The 22651-nt window shown below is 42.7% G+C and overlaps 1 protein-coding gene across 3 annotated transcripts in view; it reads left to right on the forward strand.

Annotated features, from left to right (window-relative positions):
- Positions 1-22651, forward strand: part of ELL2 (elongation factor for RNA polymerase II 2) — an 84424-nt gene that overhangs the window by 44656 nt on the left and 17117 nt on the right. For all 3 annotated transcript variants that reach the window (XM_089679140.1, XM_089679139.1, XM_089679138.1), the window contains 6 exons: positions 8910-9031; positions 9577-9740; positions 10763-11022; positions 18838-18962; positions 19163-19247; positions 20257-20809. In XM_089679140.1, the coding sequence (XP_089535266.1) occupies positions 8910-9031; positions 9577-9740; positions 10763-11022; positions 18838-18962; positions 19163-19247; positions 20257-20809 (1309 nt within the window). The remainder of the gene's footprint in view (positions 1-8909; positions 9032-9576; positions 9741-10762; positions 11023-18837; positions 18963-19162; positions 19248-20256; positions 20810-22651) is intronic.

The raw sequence follows: 22651 nt of genomic DNA on the forward strand, positions 1-22651 counted from the left end.
TATATTTTTAGAGAATAGAATTGTGCATCCAGGAGCTGCAAAAACACGAAAAGTGAGATTTGATGTGGAAAGTATAAATGCAGGATTGCCAGTGTGAACAAGGCCTAAGAATACACATGTATCTTGTGTTTTAGGTAATATTGGTTTATCCTGGAGGTTCAGATTTAAAGTGTGGTGAGCTTATGCGATGTCTTGATCTTGTGCTCAGTCAGTGCCCATGTGATGTGCATGTGCTGTTGACCACTGAGGTTCCAGCAGGCTCCCTCAGTGCAAATATAGGCATGTTTTTAGAGAATCTACCTTGGAACAGTGTTTTTCAGCCGGAAAGGACTCTGTGACCCATGCTGTACCCATTACCCTTGCACACTTGTTCTTTCTATACAACAAATAGGAATAGTAAACAGCTCCTCCAGTATAGGCTGTATCTGACAAATACACAGTGCTGCCTATTCGTAAAAAGTCCTTGAGCTTCTTTGGCTTAAAGGTCGGTTACAGGTGATGCAGCTGGTTTGAAATACAATATTCACAGGTTACTTAAAGTGTACATATGTTTTTCAAGTTTCCTTGTTGTGGCTTTTGTGCTCTATGAAGAGTTGTAATGTGCTGAGGTCTAGGATGAAGCTCCACTTTCCTTCCACATTTCAGGGTGACACCTTGCTTTTCTTGGAAAGGCTTCTGTGCTGCTTGCGTTTGTGAAAGACTGATCTTTTGTGAATACATTTACCATGATTATCTTCTAAGGCAGTCACAGCAGGTTTTGTCTGGCCTTTGATGCTGCTTTCTACATATCTCCATTTGACATTCCTCTAATTAACTGCCCAGAAGCACGTTCCGCCTTATTGTTCTTGTTACAGTATAGCTTATTTTTCTCCTAATTGTTTAGTGGCCCTATTTTCCTTTATCTGGTGCAGGCTGTATATTTTCCTTTCCTTCCAGTTATACTGAAGTGCATAGATTTTCTTGTTGTAGACTATAACAGGAATGTGGGGTGGGGACTGACTGCCAGGGTCTTAGCAAGGGGCCAATCTTCTGTGTCCACTGACAATCTTATTAGCAGAAGTAATTGGAGCAAATAATGTGAAATATTTAAAAAGCAACATGGTTGCTACTTATTGTATTTCTGCAGTTATCTGTAGGTTTTACCTGTAAGAATACGGTGTTTAGAAGGGAAGTGTCTTCTGAACAGACATTCATTTGGCAACTTTTACAAAATAATTCTTCTTGCTAATAAACCTGTCAAGGATTCCATACGCTTTTTTTTTTTTTTTTTTTTTTTTTTTTTTCCCTTCAAGATGTTTCATTGCATCAGTTCCCAAATACTGCCTTTCCAGTGGGAGGTTATTGGAAATTCCCATAAGGGCTTGCATGTACTCAGACTGTGCCATCTTCCTCAAGGCACAGGACACAATCGGCCAAAAACAAAAATGTATATTGGTGGCTACATCAGTTTTTTTCTTTAACTTTGTCTTTTTTTTTTTTTTTGTTCTGGTTGAGCAAAAAAAAAAACAGATCCCTGCATTCACACAAGAGATGTGGATGCAGGGACCTCCCCTGCTGCGCTATTGTATTTTGACAGCAGCAACAGCGAAACCCCCCCCCCCCCCCTCAGAATACACGGATCAGTGCTGCAGCCATTTGGTGGCTGTTTTGTTCCAGCATGACTGTTCACTTAGATTTTACACTGGCTGCACTCTCCTATGGAGGTCTCACCTGGACCCACTCACCCAGACCCAACGGTCGTAAAGGTGGTGGGGTTGGTCTGCTCCTGTCACCGCAGAGCACCTTCCGAGTCCTCCCAAACCCCCCCTCCCTATCCTTCTCCTCCTTCAAGGCCCACTGCGTCCGACTATTCTCCCCAACCCCCCTGAAGATTGCTGTGATATACCAGCCTCCTGGATCCATACCCCGCTTCCTGGATGACTTTTCCTCCTGGCTACCCTTCTTCCTCTCCTCTGAGCTACCCACCATCATTCTTGGGGATTTCAACATCCCTGTCAACCTCGACAACCCAGACACAGCCCGTCTCCTCCACTTAACCTCCTCCTTTGCACTTGCACAGTGCATACAATCCACCACCCACTCCGACGGTAATATCCTTGATCTTGTCTTCTCCAACCGCTGCGCTCCCCACAACCTCACTAACACCCCCTTCCCTCTCTCTGACCACAACCTGATCACCTTCTCTATCTCCTCGTCCTCCAACGCCTACCCCTCCAAATGTCACACTACTACCAGCCGTAACCTCCGCAACCTTAACCCTGCCCCCCTCCACTCTGCAGCTGATCAACTCCACGACCGCATCCTCCCCCTGTCCTGCCCTGACTTGGCTATGACTGCCTACAACAACGCGCTGTCAGCAGCCCTTGACTCACTAGCGCCTTTAACCACACGCAACATCAGACTCCGACCGCTCCAGCCCTGGCAGACTGATCACACCAAAACCCTCAAACGACGCAGTCGTGCCCTGGAGCGACTATGGCGCAAAACAAAATCCCAACAAGCTTTCACCTGCTACAAATCTGCCTTCCGCACCTACACCTCCTCCCTCCACGCAGCCAAACAAGCCTACTTCCTGACCCTCATCAAGGCCCTCTCCTCCAATCCTCGCCGACTCTTCTCCACCTTCAACTCTCTACTCTCTCCACCCCCACCTCCACCCAGCACCTCACTCACCGCCCTTGAGATTGCCAATCACTTCAAAAACAAGATTGACACAATTCGCAAGGACATTGCCGCAACTCACACGCCCTCTCAACCCGTCCCCTCTCACACAGCTACCCCCTCCCCCCCCCTCCCCCTCGACTTCGTCACTGCTCAAACTCCCTCCAACCCCGTTCCCCCTCCCTCAGCTACCCCCTCATCACCCCTCTCCCACGGCCCCACCACTGCTCTGACCTCCTCTCCCACCCCACCCTACATTCCTCATACTGAAGCTCCCCCAACACTCCACACCTTTGACCTTACTATCATCGAGGAAGTCTCCAAGATCCTCTCTGATGCCCGCCTCACCACCTGCCCCCTCGACCCTATCCCCTCACAATTCCTACGACCTCCCTCTCCCTCCATCCTACGCTCCCTCACCCACATCTTTAATCTCTCCCTCTCCTCCGGCACTTTCCCCTCCCCACTGAAGCATGCACACATCACCCCCATACTTAAAAAGCCCTCCCTGGACCCCAATGACCCGAACAACCTCAGACCCATCTCCCTGCTCCCACTTACATCTAAACTCCTCGAGCGCCTCGTCTACACCCGTCTATGCTCTCACCTCAACAACAACAACCTCCTCGATCCCCTACAGTCTTGCTTCTGCCCCCTACACTCCACCGAAACCGCCTTACTCAAACTCTCCAACGACCTTCTAACCGCCAAAGCTAATGGCCACTATTCAGTGCTCCTACTCCTTGACCTCTCTGCGGCCTTTGACACAGTTGACCACCCCCTCCTCCTCAAAATACTACACTCCCTCGGCCTCAGAGATTCTGCTCTCTCCTGGCTCTCATCCTACCTGTCACAATGCTCTTTCAGCGTTCCCTATAATGCTACCACCTCCCCCTCACTCCCCCTCTCTGTTGGGGTCCCTCAAGGCTCTGTCCTTGGGTCCCTTCTCTTCTCCATCTACACCTCCTCCCTTGGCCAACTCATACACTCTCACGGCTTCAACTACCACCTCTATGCCGACGACACACAAATCTATCTCTCAACCCCCCACCTCACCCCCTCGGTCTCTGCCCGAATCACACACCTACTGAGCGACATATCAGATTGGATGTCGCTCCACTTCCTTAAACTGAATCTCTCCAAAACCGAGCTCCTTGTCTTCCCCCCAGCCCGAACCCCACCCCCCATTGACTTCTACATCACATCCGACAACGCCAATATCAAACCCGCTCTGCAGGCCAGAGTACTTGGTGTCATTCTGGACTCCAACCTATCCTTCCAGCCCCAAGTCCAATCTTTAACAAACTCGTGCAGACTCCACCTCCGCAACATCGCCAAAATCCGCACGTTCCTAACCCCAGAAACCACTAAATGGCTCATCCACTCCCTCATCATATCACGACTCGACTACTGCAACTCCCTCCTCACTGGCCTGCCTCGCCGCTGGCTATCCCCGCTTCAGTCGATCCTGAATACGGCTGCCAGACTCATTCACCTTTCCAACCGCTCCATTTCCGCCACCCCCCTCTGCCAATCCCTCCACTGGCTTCCGATTGCGCAACGGATCAAATTTAAAATCCTAACACTGACGTACAAAGCTGTCCACCATACTGCCCCGAACTACATCACTGACCTAATATCCAAGTACCGCCCAGCACGCACACTCCGCTCCTCACAAGACCTCCTTCTCTCTAGTTCCCTGGTCTCCTCCTCCCATGCCCGCCTCCAGGACTTCTCCAGGGTGTCACCCATCCTCTGGAACTCCCTTCCCCAACCCATCGGATTATCGCCTACTCTCCTCTCCTTTAGGCGCACGCTGAAAACCCATCTCTTCAAGGAAGCCTACCTCACCCCCTGTTAACTTGCTGACCTCCTCCACTCTTCCTACCACTTCATCCCCCACAGCTATCTCCTCCTGTACCACTATCCCATCCCTTCTAGATTGTAAGCTCGAAAGAACAGGGCCCTCGATCCCCTCATGTTTTGCATTGTATTGTTATTGTTCTGTCACGTGTTCTGTCCCCCTTTGTAATGTACAGCGCTGAGTGAACTATTGGCGCTTTATAAATACTGTATAATAATAATAATCAGAGAGGACTACACACATCGTGAATTATTTTGGTATGTGTACCCAGCTTAAGGCAGGACCTTACCCAAAAGGGGAAGTTCCGCTTGTAAGCTTCTGACAACCCCCCCCCCCCCCCCCCGCGGCGCAGCTGTCTGAGCCAGATGTTCAGCTCCTCCTAGCTGCTGACTTTTAATTTTTTGGGGGGAGCCTGGAGCTCTGCTTTTATTTTTCAACTTTCTTCAACAGTCCAAGCTGTTCAATAAAAGAGGTTGAGAGGGGTGCTTACAAAGCATTTTTTCTTTTATATAGAACCTTTATTCCAAAAGTGGGAAAAAGTTGCTGTAAGGGCTTGTTCACAAGCAGAGTATTAAGCCTCATTTATTCAGCATGTCACTTTCATAAGGCATCAATGCTTGTTGGCCACCTCTATTGATTTCAGTAGTATTTCTCTGTAACTTCACCTTAACAGCACCTATAGCATTTATGGCGTGTTAGTGAAACATTTATAACATGTTAGCTGGGCATTGGGGGAGAGGTATTGGATGTTTCTGTATTCCAGAATGCACTGGGAAATAGAGAACTAGGACAGAGCAGTTCCAGCCACTTCCTGTTGGTATAGAGCAGTGTTTCTCAACTCCAGTCCTCATGGACCCCCAACAGGTCATGTTTTCAGGATTTCCATTTTGCACAGGTGATTTTGATCAGTTTCACTGCCTTAATAATTACCACAGCTGTTTCATCTGAGGGAAATCCTGAAAACATGACCTGTTGGGGGTCCATGAGGACTGGAGTTGAGAAACACTGGTATAGAGCAACCATGTGGTAACTTTTGTGTACGGGGAAAGTATCAATTAGCCATCCATATACTGACAGTACCAGGCGGGAGCAGGGGCATTGACCATTCTTGCCAATGACAACGAGTGTGTGTGGGGTTTTTGTTTTTTTTTTTTCCCATTTTTTGTTTTAGCAAAGGTTGAGCTGGACCAAGCCAAGTGTGAGATCAAAGTATACAATTTCCTCTTGTAGAGGATTCACAAAAATGTCTGTCACACCACAACCTAACCTCGCCTTTTAAAGTAGTTATCTTCCTCCTTTTAAGCACTGACCACTAGAATAGCAACACACTCATGGGCATTTATGAAGCAATCTTGAAGCTTTTTCAATGCGTCAAAAATTGGTAAACGCATCAATTTCTATAGGCACATTAACGAGCACTGTTTGATTCTTCACAATCAATACACGTGGTGAATGAGCCATAGCTGCTTAAAGTGTTAGCTGGAGTTCAGATTTCATTTGGACATCTAAAGCTGTCCATAGATGGATCAAATTTCAGCTGGTCCATCTATGGCCATTCCTGCTCAATGGAAGTCAATCTAACGAATAAATCCTGTTGAAAAGGACCGTTGGAAAACATTTGTCGCTAGCTAGATGCAAGCCACTAATCCGTGTATTCTGGAAGTGGGGAAGTACTGCTGTCAGAGTACAATGGCGCAGTGGGTAGGATTCTTCCATCCGTGTGTGTGTTTTAACTCTGCCCTCTCGTTAATTCAAAGCTGGTCATGCATGGATGAAATTCAGCTGGTTCATCAGGGAGCAATCTAATTTCAATCCCTGTATGGGAGGAAAAAAAAATAATGCAGCCATTACAAATAAGAATTGGTAAGGTGCACTATATTACCTTTTTTGTTTAAAAATGTAATACCGCTTAAAGCTGTTTTATTAGGGTGACATAAAATGGGGGAGGTCCCCGAAAAAGTCTGCATTGTTCTTGAAGTATTTATCAAAGCCACGAATTTGCCAGTTTTTCAGTCAATTAAGATGCATACCTCTGCCCCTTCTTCTTTTTTTTTTTTTTTTTTTTTTTTTGTGCTCGAGACTCTTATTACAAAGTTGTGGAAAGGGTGTGCCCATAGATTCTCTTTGGGTACACGTGTACCTATGCAGGGTGCTTATACTGTTTCAAATGCTTGTGGGAGTTGCTGATGACTTTTAATATGTCTTTTTAAAGTGGTTCTAAACTCCTAACATTATTTTACCTTAATGCATTCCCTATATTAAGGTACAAAAAAACTAAATCCAGGTAACAGTATAACTCTAGTATTTGCCTGAGTCCTCACTAGGTTAGGTGCTGTGCCGGTCTATAGCAGCTCTCTCAAATCCTGAGAGCAGGGGGTAGGGTGTCTTGGGAGCCAGCTCACATATTTGCCCCCCCATTGCGGCTTGCTAAGGGGGGCAAACCCAAAAAAAGGAGGAACAGAGCGCCAGCTGGGGGCCCCAGAAGAGGTGCATGGCTGCTCTCTGCAATACCATTGCACTGTGCAGGTAAGTATAACATGGTTTCTTTTATTTTATCATTTAGAACCACAAAAGCATAAGACGCTTATAATGAGAGAAATGCTTACAAAGCCAAGCGACTAACACTTGTAGGTACAGGTTAAGAATGGCTCCATGTCTGTCTTGAACTCTGAGTTGCTGACCCAAAGCCAAGCATACACACATTAAAATTAACGCCGAGTGGAATGCTGTTTTTATTTTTTTGTACTACACTGTTCCAGTTAATTGCATTAGTCTGTCATCTGGTTTTAAAGAATATGAAGTTTAAAGATTTTATGATGGCTATGGCACTGTAGAGGTCTTCTAGCCTGAGGGCTTTTTATGTGCCATCAAATGGTGCTTGGCTATTTTATTGCTTAAGATTTCCAGGATATGCTTGAAATATAGCCTGAAATAACCCTTCTGGAAGCATGTAAATCCCCCATTCTCTCTGGAGAATGTAAGGGAAGTGCTCTTAGCCAGTTACTGTTCTTCAGACAGTAAAGACAGATTAAGATCCCCCTTCATATTTGTAAAGAGTCAATACTTTTTGTTTGTGCATGTGCCTGGGGAACTGTGCTGTGGAACTGAAACACAGCAGAGGGATAGTGCTGCCCTGTAGCTGGAGAGAATATCTCCCTGTATGATGGATGCAGGTGAAAACCATGTAGTTTATAAGCCATTGTATTCCCCCAGATACTAAGGTATAGTCTTTATTTTGTGAAATTAACATTTGGGTGTTTGTGGAGTCATAAAATTGCCTCAAATACAGAAAAGGACTAGTACTACTGTAAATGTAGAAATACAATGAATTTGAGGCCTATGAATAAAGCGTTTAGGTTTACCTCTTTTGGTAGTACTAAATAAAGTGGCCATCCTAAATGGCCATCCTAAATTGCACAATATAAGGTCTCCACTACATCGATCTATCTAAGTTCTGTTCTATTGAGTATTTTGGCAATTGTTTCATGTGCAGCATATTTATTCCAGTGTTGCAAACAATTGCCAAAAAGAGGGTAAGGGTCTACCATGTAGGTTGGGCTGATTCAATGCAATAACAAGTCAAACTTCATGGTTTCCAATAGGCTTAGTTCACATGTTGTGGCTATTGTGAAAACGGAACATGCAATTAAACACAGTTCATCATATTGCACAATGCATGTTAAGGAAGGAAAATGTTCCATTAACGTATACATGCACATCAACAAATGAACAGTTAACGCCCATCAGCGTGAGTTAAATGAAACGGGCATGGTGTGATTCCAGTATGAAAGCTTTTGGTAGCACAAGAATAAAGTCTAATAACCATTACTGTGAAACTAGAAGTAAGTGTGCAGTTGGGTACAATTCCCTCTGTCCTTGCAAATTGAGAATGCAAACAGGGCACCAGCAGAAGACTAGTCTAAGGTCAGAGACTGAAAACACCGCTCTTAATATGAGGGCAATATTCTGGTTGTGTTTTTGCATAAACTGACCATAGCAAACTCATAAATTTGGTAGTTTGGTTTTTAGGAAATCTATGGATGAATTCAGTGGTAGTGTCGCAGCTATCAAAAGTATCTGAAATGACTATTTAATACCTTTCCCTGGGGGTTACACTGACCATAAGGAAGTGAAGGCTCTATTTTTTTCCATTCTGCTTTCTGGCTTTATTGCTTTGAGTTATTGGACCCGAACAAGTATAGAGATGAGTTCTAACTCTCGTGTTGCATACTTGTTCTGGATCCATGACTCGCAGTGTTGAAGCTAGGCAACTACTATTTTCAGATCAAGGCCAGTAAAGGCAGCCTCCATATTTCTCTCCTGACAAGTGTAATTTATGTAATACTGAGCAAATGACTACTTTTTGATGTCTCAACTCTTTCAGTGTATCAAGATTCCAAAATCCGATAGCCTCAATGAAATGCACAACTTTAACTTCTATCTGTCAAACGTGGGAAAAGATAACCCTCAAGGCAGCTTTGACTGTATCCAGCAAACAGTAGCAAGGTAAGCAGCCTGCTGCGTTTTTTTTTTTTTTTTTTTTTTTTAATCTGTATAAACTGTCCATTGACCTAATAGGAATGTACGTGGTTTGGGTTGTAGTTGATGCAAATGCTTAACCTGGGCTATTGACTGGCCAAGCAATGTATTTGCATTGATCCTTACCTTGTCAGATAAATAGTAATTAAATATCTAATTGGCCAAGTAAAAGTGTGTGTATTTGTAATATGTTATATATATATTTCTCTTCCCCCCCCCCCCCCCCCCATTTGGTATATCTTTCATAATGGTTGAATGACTTTTCATTGTACAGGATAGTAAAAATTAAAACCTTACTTTCCAGTATAGTTCGCTTTTATATTGAGTTGTCGCATACCTGCTAAATTCTTTAACCAGTGCTTGTCCTGTAAGCACATGATCAGTAGTGGAAGGGCATTTTGGATGAAAGCGTTAAGGATGGCTATTACCAGTTGTGAATTTCTATGTTAAACTAAAACTCATCTAACTTTTTTTTTTTTTTTCTGTATTTTTTTTTTAACCTGTTTTTAAAGCTCGGGGCTGTCGAAAATGAACTGCTTGGGATTTATACAGGATAAAATTACAGTATGTGCCACTAACGACTCCTACCAGCTTACAAGAGACCGCATGACCCAGGCAGAAGAAGAAACCCGGAGCCGTAGCACCAAGGTCATAAAACCTGGTGGTCCATTTGTAGGTAAGTGCAAATTGTAGACTCCAGATGTACTTTTAGCCTTCTATAGAAAATGGTTTAGGAATCATTTTGCATATTGCCTGGCTTAGGTGGTTTAGATGAAGATGCACTGCTTGGCATCCAAAGGTCACTGTGTGTTAACTCCGATATTTACTCCCTATGACATGATCTGCCATAATTTCCAAGTGTGGCTAAATTTAAACAGACTTTTTAAAAAAAAAAAGCATCCAAAGTACAACATGATTTATGTATCGGTCAACAGAGTAAATAAAAGCTGAAAAATCGAATATCCTCTTGTGGTTTGTTTTTGTTGATTCTTTTGCTCTGTATTGTTAAGACTGCTCAGTTGCCTTGTCGACCAGAGCTGCTTGAGTTTAGTGGGAAATTGGGTAGGTCAGGTGTTGACTTTTCAGCTCAGTGGGGGTTACTCTTACTAATTTACTAAATTTGCCCTTTTCTTACAATATTTTGGATTAAGAATTCTTTTATTTTTAATTTGATTCCTACATGTGAACAAAATATATCTCCTGTATGTGCTTATAGAATGCTTGCTGTTTTTCAAGTATTTTTGCTTCACTTAGAATCTAGAAGTAAAACATCTGAGCTTCTCTAAAGAGTACAAGTCAAACGTATCAGTCTGGCATCTGGGTTGGCACCATTCCTTTGGGGCTGGAAATATGCCCATGACACTTTATAACCTCCAGCAGGATCTATTATGACTTTCCTTTAGCCCTGCTGCTTGTTAGGTCTGCCAATAACTAGAAGAAATGCCATTTCTACAAAGCCAAATTTTGGTTTCAAATTTTAATAAAGCAATATGCATGTGAAAAACAATCTTTCTTGAAGATTGACTGTAATTAAGAATAGCAATGTTGCTGTGGCCCAAGTTCTTAGTGCTGCACTCTGTTCAGTGAAGTAGAAGGAAGTAAAGCCTTCATTTCCCTATTTTGTTTGAGTGCCACTCTTCTTAGATTTGTTTTGGGCATTTTTTTTTTCCTAACTTGTATTTTTACAATCTTTTGTAGGGAAGAGGGTCCAGATTCGTAAACCAGCAAATAGTATTCTAGATACAGCACCAGAAAGGAAAAGATCTACACCCATTAACCCTGCAAGCACCATACGAAAGACAAATATCAGCAACAGTATTGCACAACGGCCATATAGGGAAAGGGTGATTCATCTGCTGGCACTGAAGCCATATAAAAAACCAGAGATACTTGCTCGTTTACATAGAGATGGCGTTAATCAAAAAGACAAGAACTCCCTCGGTGTTATCCTGCAACAGGTGAGACTAGCTCAGTCATACTGTGTAGCTGTGGGACAGTGGCTGCTTTATTGTTGCTAAACTATCCCAATAAAAAAATATAATGGTGGGGTTAGGTCTTTAAGACATCATTTCCCAAACCAGCCTGCAAGTTTCATTAAACAGGACAAGCATTACAGTTATCCAAGAATTGACGGTAAAACAATGTGCTACTTTTCAACTAAGGCTTAGCCATACACTTCTAGGCTCAAAACATATAAACAAGTGTCCCATGCCAGCCGTAGTATTCTATAGCCTGTACAAAAGTCGAGCCGGCTGGTGCAGAAAGGACCATTTGCGTCTCGAATGTCATCTGATTCAGTAGGAATTAGCCATTCAAGCTGTGTATGGCAGGCTTTATACTACTGACAATACACCTGTGCTTCTCCCTCACTCCTGGTTCACAATGATGCAAATCTGATGCTGTTCAGATGCATTCCAGAATTCATAGATTCGCATGTCAAGTGAAATCTCATTGTTTGAGGGCCGTTCAGATATGTAGTGTGATTCTGATGCGGTTCAAAAAGAATCATGTGCATATTAAGTGCGGTGTGATTTTAAGCTCCATAGACTATATTAAAATCACATTGCAACTGCAGCAGTCAAGCACAAATCAAACCACAAACTCGCGCTCCAAACCACACGAAAATCGCACTGCATCATACTGCATGCAGTCTGAACCTAGGCTGTGTGTTGAAAGCATTGACTGATAAGCTTATTGTGCACCAGTCAGGTTATTCAATAACTGTGCACGATTTGTAGCAACCAGTCCTATATTGTATGTTGTCTGGCTTCAGTAAAGCGAAATGTGATTGTGCTCCATACACAGGCCAAATATTAGCAGATCAGCAACCAAACAAGTCTGTACCCTGGTGTCAGATGGGGAAAAAATCAAAGGGGAATATCTGGTTGGATTTCTAATCTCTGATGGATGGTGGAATTTTTTTTGTTTAGTTTGAAAACCAAAGTCCTGCATTTCCTAAATTTTGGTCATACTTGATCTACATCCAAATACAGGGGTTAGACAAAAAATGGAAATGCTGCCTGATTTGTAGGTGTAAAAGTGACAACGTTTCACATTAAAAGCGGAAGTGATGTAACCTTCTTTTGCTTCCACTGTGTGATGAGATGCCTAGCTAAGAGGTGGGAAGCCTCACTTTCATCATTAACTGCCTGCGCTGCTATTAATACAGAGTCATGTTAGATCTTACAGAGTTTCAAAGAGGGCAAACTGTTGTCTGCTTAGCTAGTGCCTCTGTAACTGAAGTTGCAAATTTATTCACTTTGTCACGAGGTACAGTATCACAGGACTGAGAGTGAGCTCTGCAGTCACTTTAGTAGCAGTTTTTTTTTATTCCGGGTCACAATCCTGTCCTGTCTCTTTTGCTTAGTTGACCATGTCGACCGTGCTTCTGCCTCTCAGACTACGTTTTTTCCCAGAAACTGTACATGCCATCATAACCTTTTTGATACTGTACCTCGTAACAGAAAATCACTTCAGTCAGAGGCACCAGATAAGCAGGCACCAACAATTTGCCCTCCTTTTGAAGCTCAGTAAGCTCTGAAATTACTCCATATTACTAGCAACCTGTGCAGTGAATGACAAAAATGCTTGCCTGCAGCAGGGCTAAATGGTGCTCCAAGGCTCTGTCCTCCAGAGCCTGGGAGCACCATAACACTCCTTTCTGAGCTAGGCCTGTCCTCATTGTGTTACCTCACACCACAGGCAGGATGGTTACACTGCCTACCCACCCTGAGCTCCTGGTGTCCACCCCATGAAGGATGGGACACAGAGCCAGGAGGAGAAGACACAGCCTTCCTACCTTGAGCATCTGGTGTCCACCCCATAGAGCAGTGGTCACTAAATGGCAAACCACAGTCCAAGAACAGCCCGAGCAGTGCGGCCCACCAGACTAGAATGTGACAGATCCACCGCTCAGCAGGGCAGCTCATTGCCTTTCCTTGCCTGTCCACAAGCGCGTGCCCCCCCCCCCCCCCTTCAGAAATGATCCCAGCAGGCTCCTGCCTCTCTCTGCTGTCTGCCCTCAAGGTAGGGTATGTTTTTTTCAGGGGCACTCTGATGGGCACATTTAAAGTTAGGGGGCACTCTGAGCACAACATAGAATGTGTCCATTAGAGTGACGCTTATTTTATGTTAAGAGGGTGCGCTGATGGGCACATACTGTGAAAAGGGGCACTCTGATGAGGAAATATGATGGAAAGGGATACTTTGCGTGCACTCTGACTGGAATACCTGATGTAAGGTGGCACTGAGATTGCGGATACCTAATGTAAAGGAGCACTCTGATGGGCACACCTGATGTGATGGGGATACATGATGTAAAGTTGCACTCTGATGACAATTAATGTAAGGGGGCATGCTGATGGGCACACCCTATGTAAGGTGTCACCGTGATGGGGGAACATTATGGGGACTCTATTGGGGACAACTGATATAAGAGGGCACACTGATGGGAGACACCAAATGTAAGGGGGCCTTCTGATGCAGAAAGCTGATGTAAGGGGGCACTCTGATACGGGAATGGCTGATGTAAGGGGGAAGTCTGGTGGCACCCAATGTAATCTACTCTGGAGGGGGAACCTGATGTAAGGGGGGACATTTATTTTCGGACCTCGGCCAGAAGAAGATTTTAGTGACCAGACCTCTTTGAATTTTAATTCAATACCCCCACCATAGAGTATAGACACACAGCCTACCTATGCGCTTGTACTGAGCACCCAAGTGTTTTCATGTATGAGGGTAACCTGAAGGAATAAACTTTCTTTTTTTTCCCTCACTTGGGCCGGTACCTCATGTATTTGCTGTGCAGATGCAATTCTGCTGAGCGTTTAGGAGAGCCCAACACTCCCCTTTCTTGATGAGCATTCAATCTGTAAACGCCCCCCCTCCCTCCCACTAGTCCATGGGCGTTTTTAGTTTAAATGTATTTATTTTATCAGGACAAGTAGATTGTCATGCAGGCATAATGCAAATCTAGTCTCTGAAGTGCATAAATCCTTGGGGCACATTCCGATAAGCAGTTTGCAATGGGTGTATTTTCCAGCTTAAATGGTTTTATCACATGACTGTCAGGGCTCAATCTCTTTAAATAATTGGAGCAGTCTTCCAGACTCCATGTAGGCCGTTGTAGGAACAAACACTGACTTGCACAGGGGAATCAATTCCCAGGCATTCAACACAGGTATCTGCCTGCACCCACCTGTGCAAATGGAGATGGATGGGGTTGAAGTAGTAAAGCATGGCTAGCTGCCAAATGCAAATCCATCAACATGCAGCTTCATACTTCAACATACTTGAACCAGTCTTAAGACTGTGCAGTTTATGTATACATATGAGCTTTTTAGAATCAAGGCATTTTTTTCTGTTGTATATAATGCTTCTGCTAAAAAGGTGGCATTACTTCTCCATATGCAGAGCAAGGTTTGCAGAGGACTGTCAGTTGAAGCTGGAAGGCAGTTGGCTATGTGAAGGGTGAGGTCATCATCTGGGAAACAGCCAGTGCATTGTGCCACTACTGAAAGTTACAGGCTTTGCATAGCCTTCTAGGGTTTAAAACCCTGCAACTGTAAAGTTCAAAAATGAACTTTGAAATTACAGGGTCCAGGGTACTGTTCACTACAGCAAAGGGCTAATCTGTTGCATTTGAGACTTTTTATTTTTAACATATGACAAGGGGTTAAACCATCCTTCCTTTTGCCTTACACAAGAGGAAAGAGAATTCTTCTTTGCTACTTTACATTTCAGATGTCAGCAAGCAAGGCTTCTGCTTTAGTACAATGCTAGCTCATCATACGCCACTGGTACACGGGTTTATTTTTAGCTGCAGCGAGCTGATCATTTCTGCTACATATCCATGCACACCCATATTGGGCTACACCTTGACTGGTGAACAAGCTTCATGTCAGCTGTGGCAGACGGTGGAACAGTGTTATTTTTTTTTAAATAATGAAACAAATGCATGAATAAAACCGTATAATGTAGATTGGTAGTTTTCAGGGTTATTTTCCCTGATCATAAAAATACAAAGCCACATTATTTGTTTGTACTTTAGAAATTTAAAGGACCTTGGGTAGAAAGGGTTAAATGGCATAGACTGGGGCTTTGTACTCTGTAGCATTTGAAACAGTACAACCCTGTACTCTTCTCTGTCACTGAGCCCAACACCCATTACACTAGGAAAGGGGCAGAGGAGTGTGGTTTTCACTAGAAACCAGAAATGCAAACATCTGTAACCCTGTGTTTTCTAAATGCAGGATCAAATTCTAGAATACTCTTGAACTGCTGTTAACTTCAGTAGTATACACAGAGTATAGTTTAAAAAGTGCGCTGAAATTCTGACTTCAGCTTGCAGGGCGTTTTTTTGCGCAGATTTAACCACTGGCTTTCCAGACACACTTGGGCCTCCACTTAGGGAAAGGATACACTTGAGATTTTTAATAAATGTGATTTTAAACCTCTTCAGTTCATGTTCCTTTGGGGGATGTTAAGTATTTGCAGAGAGTCTTGTGAGTTTAACCAGCGAGAATATGTTAAAGGAAGAAATTACACAACTGTCTCTTGTTTTCAGCAGTTAAACAATTTATCCCTTTACCCATTTAAAGGAAAGTTTTCACCTTTTTTTAGTAAAAAATAATAAATGCACATTTTTTCTTTCCAGGCAAAATATGTGCATGTATTTTTGTCTGCAGGAGCCTGGAAAGCATTGCACCAGCAATCAATAGATTGCTGGTGCCTTGCAAGGTCTCCTGCAGATCTCAGTATATCTTCTTGCCTGTACGGGATGTACAAGCAAGTAGATATACAGACAGGAATAATGCATGAACTACCATGGCGCTTCACAGCGCCTTGGTAGTCCTTTGAGGACTGCAAGCAGACAGCTGGTAGGGCTGTCGGAACATGTGGTCTCTCATTCAGAGAATTTTTTTTAATTTTTTATTTTTTTTTTAAATTTGACAGCTAGCAAGGGGGAAGAAGATCCCTGCTAGCGGTCAGTGAAGGTGGGGCCGGTCTGATTGTAACATGTTACACCCTGAACATGGGTGTAATGTTACGAAAGGTGAACTTATCCTTTTAAGGCTGCCAAACAGATTAGTTCTTTATGTCTACAGTTAAAGCCACAGTATAGTGTAAATGATGTCCTATACTAAGGTCACATGTCAGTGCAATACACACACACACTGATCTATTGCAGATTTTAATTTTGGTCGCACTACTTAAAATGGTATGTGTATGTGTTTTCCCTTTAAAATGGGCCTCTAATATCCATCAAGGTATTTAACACTTTTAAAGTGCAGGCACTTTGTGATGCTTGCAGGTACCATTGCTAGCCTTTAGGTCTGTTTCTTTGGCCCGAGGAGGACTCTAGATCCTAAGACTAGGCTGTTTACACAGCCTTGTCTTCTATTTGCAATTTAATGCCACTGCTGTCATCCAACTCTTGATGCCTCTCCATGGCATTTACTATTTTTTGTTTTGAAAGACAATTCTGACATAAACCTACAAGCCCATTTTTCCATACTGAGAAGAGTTCTCTCGTGCCTCCTTCTTTTTAAATATCAAAACACTCTCTCTAATATATCACGCACGCACGCACGCACGCACCCCCCCCCCCCTTACACACCCCTATACCTGGGGTGCACTATCCATGCACAGCCACAGAACAGAAAATAAGATCCTTCTGTGTAATCCTCTTGAAAAACGTACCTTGCAAAGCAGGCACAAAAACTTGTTCCTCTGGATGATACGTTTCAACCTCAAATCTTTAAGGCTAGTGAAGTTGAAACACTTTTTTTTTTTTTTTTTTTTTTTTTTGTTACAGGAATGTTAAGTGGATTAAAATAAAGGATTTTGTTTTAACATTTTGTTGTTCTGATAACGTGTGGCCTCGTTTGTTAAAAAATGACAGTCCGCATTCCCATTAAGAAAACCTAATACTGTAAGCACAAAGAGAGGCACGATCACACAAATTCATAATGGCACCCCAAGTGCAGATAGCAGACACGTGTTTAGGCCAAGTAAAAAAATGTGCACTCCAGAAAGAGGTTCAGGAGATTCTATGTGCATAGGGCAGCTGATTCAAGTGAATGCGCGACAAGCAGAAACACTAAAGAAAACCCCCCCAAAAAAACAAAGAAAACCGCAAGCAGAAATGTGTTCACGCTATGCTAAAGGTTTCTCCACAGAAGTCTCACTAAATAGACTGACGCTAAATAAACCATTTCCTGATCTGAATGTATTGGGCCACATTTTTCACTGATTATCTTGTGTGCATGGGCATCTTTTTCATGAGAATGTTTAATCTTTTCTGGTATAACTTTGAATCCCTTCTTCCCATAGTGTGGGCAATGTTTAAGCCCTTCAGTGCCGGTCAAAGGGTTTGTCATTGGACACTGAAGCACATCCAGCCTGTCATTGCGCTTTACTGAACTGATTTTTCCACTGTGCAAAGGGCACATGACTAACGCTAGGGGTTTTTGTCACATGGCTGGCAGTGGAGAGCTTAAAAATTGCTAGGAAAATGGCAAGTATTTAAATATTATTCCTCATAAGGTTCCTATACATCAGATTAAGTTTTTGGAGGTGTATTTTTGGTGTGTTGCCAGAGTGTTCTACTGTAGCCTTCATGCTGTCTGTCGTGTTTTGTCTTTAGTTAGTTGACTTAAGTACCCAGTGCAAGTAAAATCTTCTCAAGTTAGATGCATTGAAACAGGGAATGTGGTCCACAACTTCATTCCAGACATATTAGGTAGACTAAGAAGCAGAATATCTAATTAGTTACATATTTCCCAGCATAAAAGAATCCTGCAGAGTGATCTATAAACATACATGCACAGTACTGAGGAACTAACGTTTATTAGCTTTTAGAATGTATGCAGTAAAGTCAGGCATAGATACTCTGCAAATGATTACTCTGGTGTGTCATGTATCAAATGAATTATGCTTTGCTGTTCTGCTATTCTGTGTCACCGAGGTTTGGTTTATTTAGCCAAGCCTTTTTAAAGGACTCAGACCAGCTGAAGACTATAGAAGGCTGTGTTGCAGTGAAATCTAATATATATATATACTGGGAAATGACATGCCCAGTTGTGGAGCTGTAGGTCTCTGGGCATGAAGAGGTATTTCTAAATGACAACCTAAGTATAGTAATGTAGTGTATATTTATAGGTTGTCCTGACAATGCTATGAGGAAATCCCATGTCTAAGTGTTTTTATCTATTATATTAGGCAAACAGAATGCTTTCTCCAGCTCTAAGCTACATATCCTGGATACACTATTTATTCTGGGATTGGCAGCATATAGCTCTACAGAACTGCAACATTTGCTGCTTGCTGTCACAGATTAATGCAATCTCCTACTGAAGAACAGAAGTATACCTGTCACTTTTTTTGTGCTTTTGACTTGCATGTATATACTAGGAACTGGTCATGAGATGCAAAGTGCCTCACTGATGATACAGAATCTTGGTGATTGGGTGGTGGTGACCAGCGCATTGTGAACAGAATGTTTTTTTATGTTATGCTATCATACCGAACTTCCACTGCCAACAATGATGGTGTTGGCAGTGGAAGTTCATAGCTTGGGATAGGAATTCTGCCATCTAGAGAATCTTTTGTTCAAAATGAGCTTTCTGGATGGAATCTAGAATTTGCTGTAAAAATGTTATTTCTCATTTCTACTAGACAAATTGGTGTGTGTGTGTGTATTTTGGTCTGTACTCCAAGTTAATGTGGAAATACTGGTTACACATATCTTACTGTTACTTGATCTCCGTTAGGTTGCCAATTTGAACCCAAAGGACAATTCATATACTCTTAAGGATTTTGTTTACAAAGAAATACAGAGGGATTGGCCTGGATACCTGGAAGGAGATAAACAGCTATTAGACAGAGTTCTTTCTAGGTATGTGCTTCCTTATCTAAAATTCAGTGTATACTTATTGGTGTTTGTACACACCACCTCTGAATGCCAGATTTCTTGTGCATGTGACTATATGTAAAAAAAAAAAAAAAGTTAGACTGGTATAACTAGTGCAATGAGCGTGCAATGCTGAAGGGTTTTCTTATACACTATAATCTATTGTGTGGTTTCATTGTTGGCAGAAAACTTAACCAGTCTCAGAATGCCAGCTCCAGCCAGTCAGATTCTCCTCCTCCGTCAAGTGCTGCATCTGCATCTCCTACCCAGGTATTTGGGGACATGGGTACTTTATGGTAAACCTTTTGACCTGTTTTGTCCCTGTCTGGTTTTTTTTTTCTCCTGTTCTGAGAGTTCTCTCAGCTTTAGTATTCTTCCCTGCCACCTTTTCTCTTAATTAACAGAACAGAGCTGCTACAAGGTCAGTAAGCTCTGGTCTGATAATTCCAGATCAGCATCTTCCTTTTATAAAAGTGGCATTGCATGCAGGCAGTAAATGGATAACTGCAATGAATTCAGCTTTGATCTATTGCAGTAAAAGCACTAGCTTTTTGCTGCATGCGGCACTGCCTACTTCTTGAACATTCCTCTTCTGATTTTAAGTGGAAGAATTAGTACTGGCTGAAAAAGTACAACAATGTTCTGATGCTGTGATGTATAAGTTACTTCTAGTGAACTGTGTGTTGAGTTTGCAGCTTTTTTTGTGACTTGTGTAACTATAACTTGCTATTTTAAACTCTGAAATTGTTTGTGCTAAATACTTTTACGCTTTCATTACCAATTTGTTTTAAAAACTAAACTCGGTGCACAAAGACTTTCATCTAAATATAGTTCTCAGCCACAAAGGATATAAATCCACTTTTTTGTGTGCAGCAAATGCCTTTTCAACCCCTTATTCCGCATTCTAAAAGGTGTGTTTAATATCACTGCACATAGTCTGCGTAGAGAAAAGAGCTGTGCAGCGATGCATTAGCTATGTCGTTGACCACCGTAAAAATTTTCAGCATTGTGTACTGAAAAGGCTGTACACAGGAATGCGCACCAAATGCTCACTTTTGGCTTCTCATTATATAAGATGTTACAGGTGACACATGGCTTTGTTCACGAAAGGTGATATTTTTTTTGTCCATGCATTCTCTTACTAAATAAGCCTGGAAATATCAGAAAATCATAGCCGTATTTACAAAATGTGCTCCACTTATGTCGCAAGAACTGTGTGTAATACGGGTTTTTGGAAGTTTATTTTCTAAGCGTTTTTTCCTTTTCTGTATTTCTCTAGAAACGTCTTTTGGATTCAGAATTCATTGATCCCCTAATGAATAAGAAGCCAAGGATTTCTCACCTTACAAACCGTGTGCAGCCCACTTTAAATGGCCACTTAGGTGACAAACCAGCATCTGCACCTCCTCCACCCTCTGCTGCTGCCACCCCATCACTTCCTCAACTTCCACCTGCACGCCTTCCAGTGTCCAACCCGCAAAATATAAACTCAAACTCCAATTCTCCTAGTACTCCTGAGGGTCGAGGGACGCAAGACCTGCCCATGGACACTTTCAGTCAGAATAGTGGCACCTATGAGGACCAGCAAGAAAAATATACCTCTAGGACTAATCTGGAAAATTCTGTACCAACTCCAATTAAGTTGGGAAACTTGGTTCCCACGGACGATAAAAATAGCACATTGCACAAAAAGGCAAAGAGAGCCAAAAAACACAAGGATAAAGACCGCAAGAAACTGGATGCTGAACCCACAGAGGAAAACAAGCCAGCACACCTAAGGAAAGAAGAAATTATTAAGGAAGAAAAGAGCCTGAGCCTGGATAAAAAGAAAGGTGCAGCAATATTGTACAGTATCTGTGAGGGCTACATATTATTTTGGGTTTTATTTATGCACATGCAGATGGCACTAGATATGCCTCGTTTATTTATGCACTTCTGAAGAAATGTTCTTGTTCAAAGACCAAACATTCTTCCTTTCATTCCCAAAATGCAGTGTAGAATAGGCAATCGAAATGTTGGCGTCCAGAACACTTCTGCGTTCAAAGAATTAGGCTTCTGGTGTCCAGTTTTTTGTTTGCTCCTTAAGCTGTAGACAGCACTCTTGTTTTATATCACCTGTTGAAAATGCAAACCAAAGCAAGGGTAGAGCTATTAGGCATTGTGCATACATGCTTCTGCTTGTGTAAGAACATTGTATACAGCAAGCTTTTACAGAGCACTCAACACTTTCAGCAAGCTTAATGTAGTAGTGTTGAAGCATTTAGAGCACCCTTCATCTCCGGTTTGGGGAGGTTAAACACAGATTTTAATGAGAGCTGACTATCTTTACTGAATGCAGCTAGCAGCCTAATTAAGCTTCAGTGCTGCTTGTTTAAAGCTTGCTAGCAGATTGTTAAAAATGACAGTCAGCACTCCCGTTAAGAAAACCTTATACTGTAAGGGCTCATGCACACTGCCGCTAGGGAAAAAAAAAAAGTTCCTTTTACAGGTGTTTAAGCTGTTATTTCTCTGCCTCTAAGGCCCGATGCACACTGCAGCTCAAAGAAGCTGCTGCTACAGGTGTTTGAGCTGTTTTGAGCCTTTACTTTTTTATGCTTGCAAAACTTATCAAATTGCAGTTAGGCCTCATGCACACTGCAGCTCAAAGAAGCTGCTCCTACTGGCGTTTGAGCTTTTACTTTTCTATGCCTGTTTGCTCCATGTTGGCCTACGTGTCTGTGCACACTATAGGCGTTTTCAGGAGTTTGCAGGTATATGAGTTTACAGGCAGAAAAAAACCCCAAAGGGGTTTGGGGTTTTTTGTTTTTTTTTATTTTGCCTGCACACTCCTGTCTGTAAACTCCTGAAAATGCTTGTAGTGTGCATGGACACATAGGCTAACATGGAGTAAACAGGCATAGACAAGTAAAAGCTCAAACGCCTGTAGGAGCAGCTTCTTTGAGCTGCAGTGTGCATGAGGCCTAACTCCAATTTGCTAAGCTTTGCACAGCTTTGTTGAGGCCTTGAAAGCAAATATTTTGTAGATGGTTTCTGTAAGACATTGCTCTTTTTTTATATAATGAAGCCCATGTATGCCATGCATTCTAGAGCTGTACATTGGGTAATTTTTGAAGGGGACAGGGGGCTGTACTAAATTGTGCTAGAGGGCTGCTGCATTTATTTCATAGAAATTAGATTTTTGTGAGAACACTGTACATCAAAAATAGAATGTTTGTGGTTTTCAGAATTATCAATGAGTACTGCACCTGCTTTCATCGCTGAAAAAGTGTGAACATCTGTGGTGTTAAATGCTTCCGCTGCATGAAGGGAATCTACAACAGCAGTTTCGTAGCCATATTGCAGTTTTTCTGGTTTATGCTTCTGCTCATGTTTGTTGCTCGTACAGTGCAGGACACAGGCTGAGTATTTATAGACCGCGGGTTATAGGCTGGTACCTTTTTTGGGTGATTGCACACTGGCAGGTTTTTGAGGACATGTCCTCTGGTGTCCCCCCTTATAACCCTACCCCACTCGGAGTCCTCAGTGTTTTTGCTCATGTCCTAAGCTGATGGACCTCTTATCCCTTAGCTTATCTAGTTTATTATTTATTCTTTGCATATTTGTTCATTGCATTCTTCAGCCAACTCCTTGCTGTCCTCTGTAAAACCTCAGGAACTGTAGCTCGACCCAGCATT

Source organism: Staurois parvus, unplaced genomic scaffold, assembly GCF_062004578.1.
Source record: "Staurois parvus isolate SC_StPar_1 unplaced genomic scaffold, SC_StPar_1.0 ptg000218l, whole genome shotgun sequence".
Classification (NCBI taxonomy): Eukaryota; Metazoa; Chordata; class Amphibia; order Anura; family Ranidae; genus Staurois; species Staurois parvus.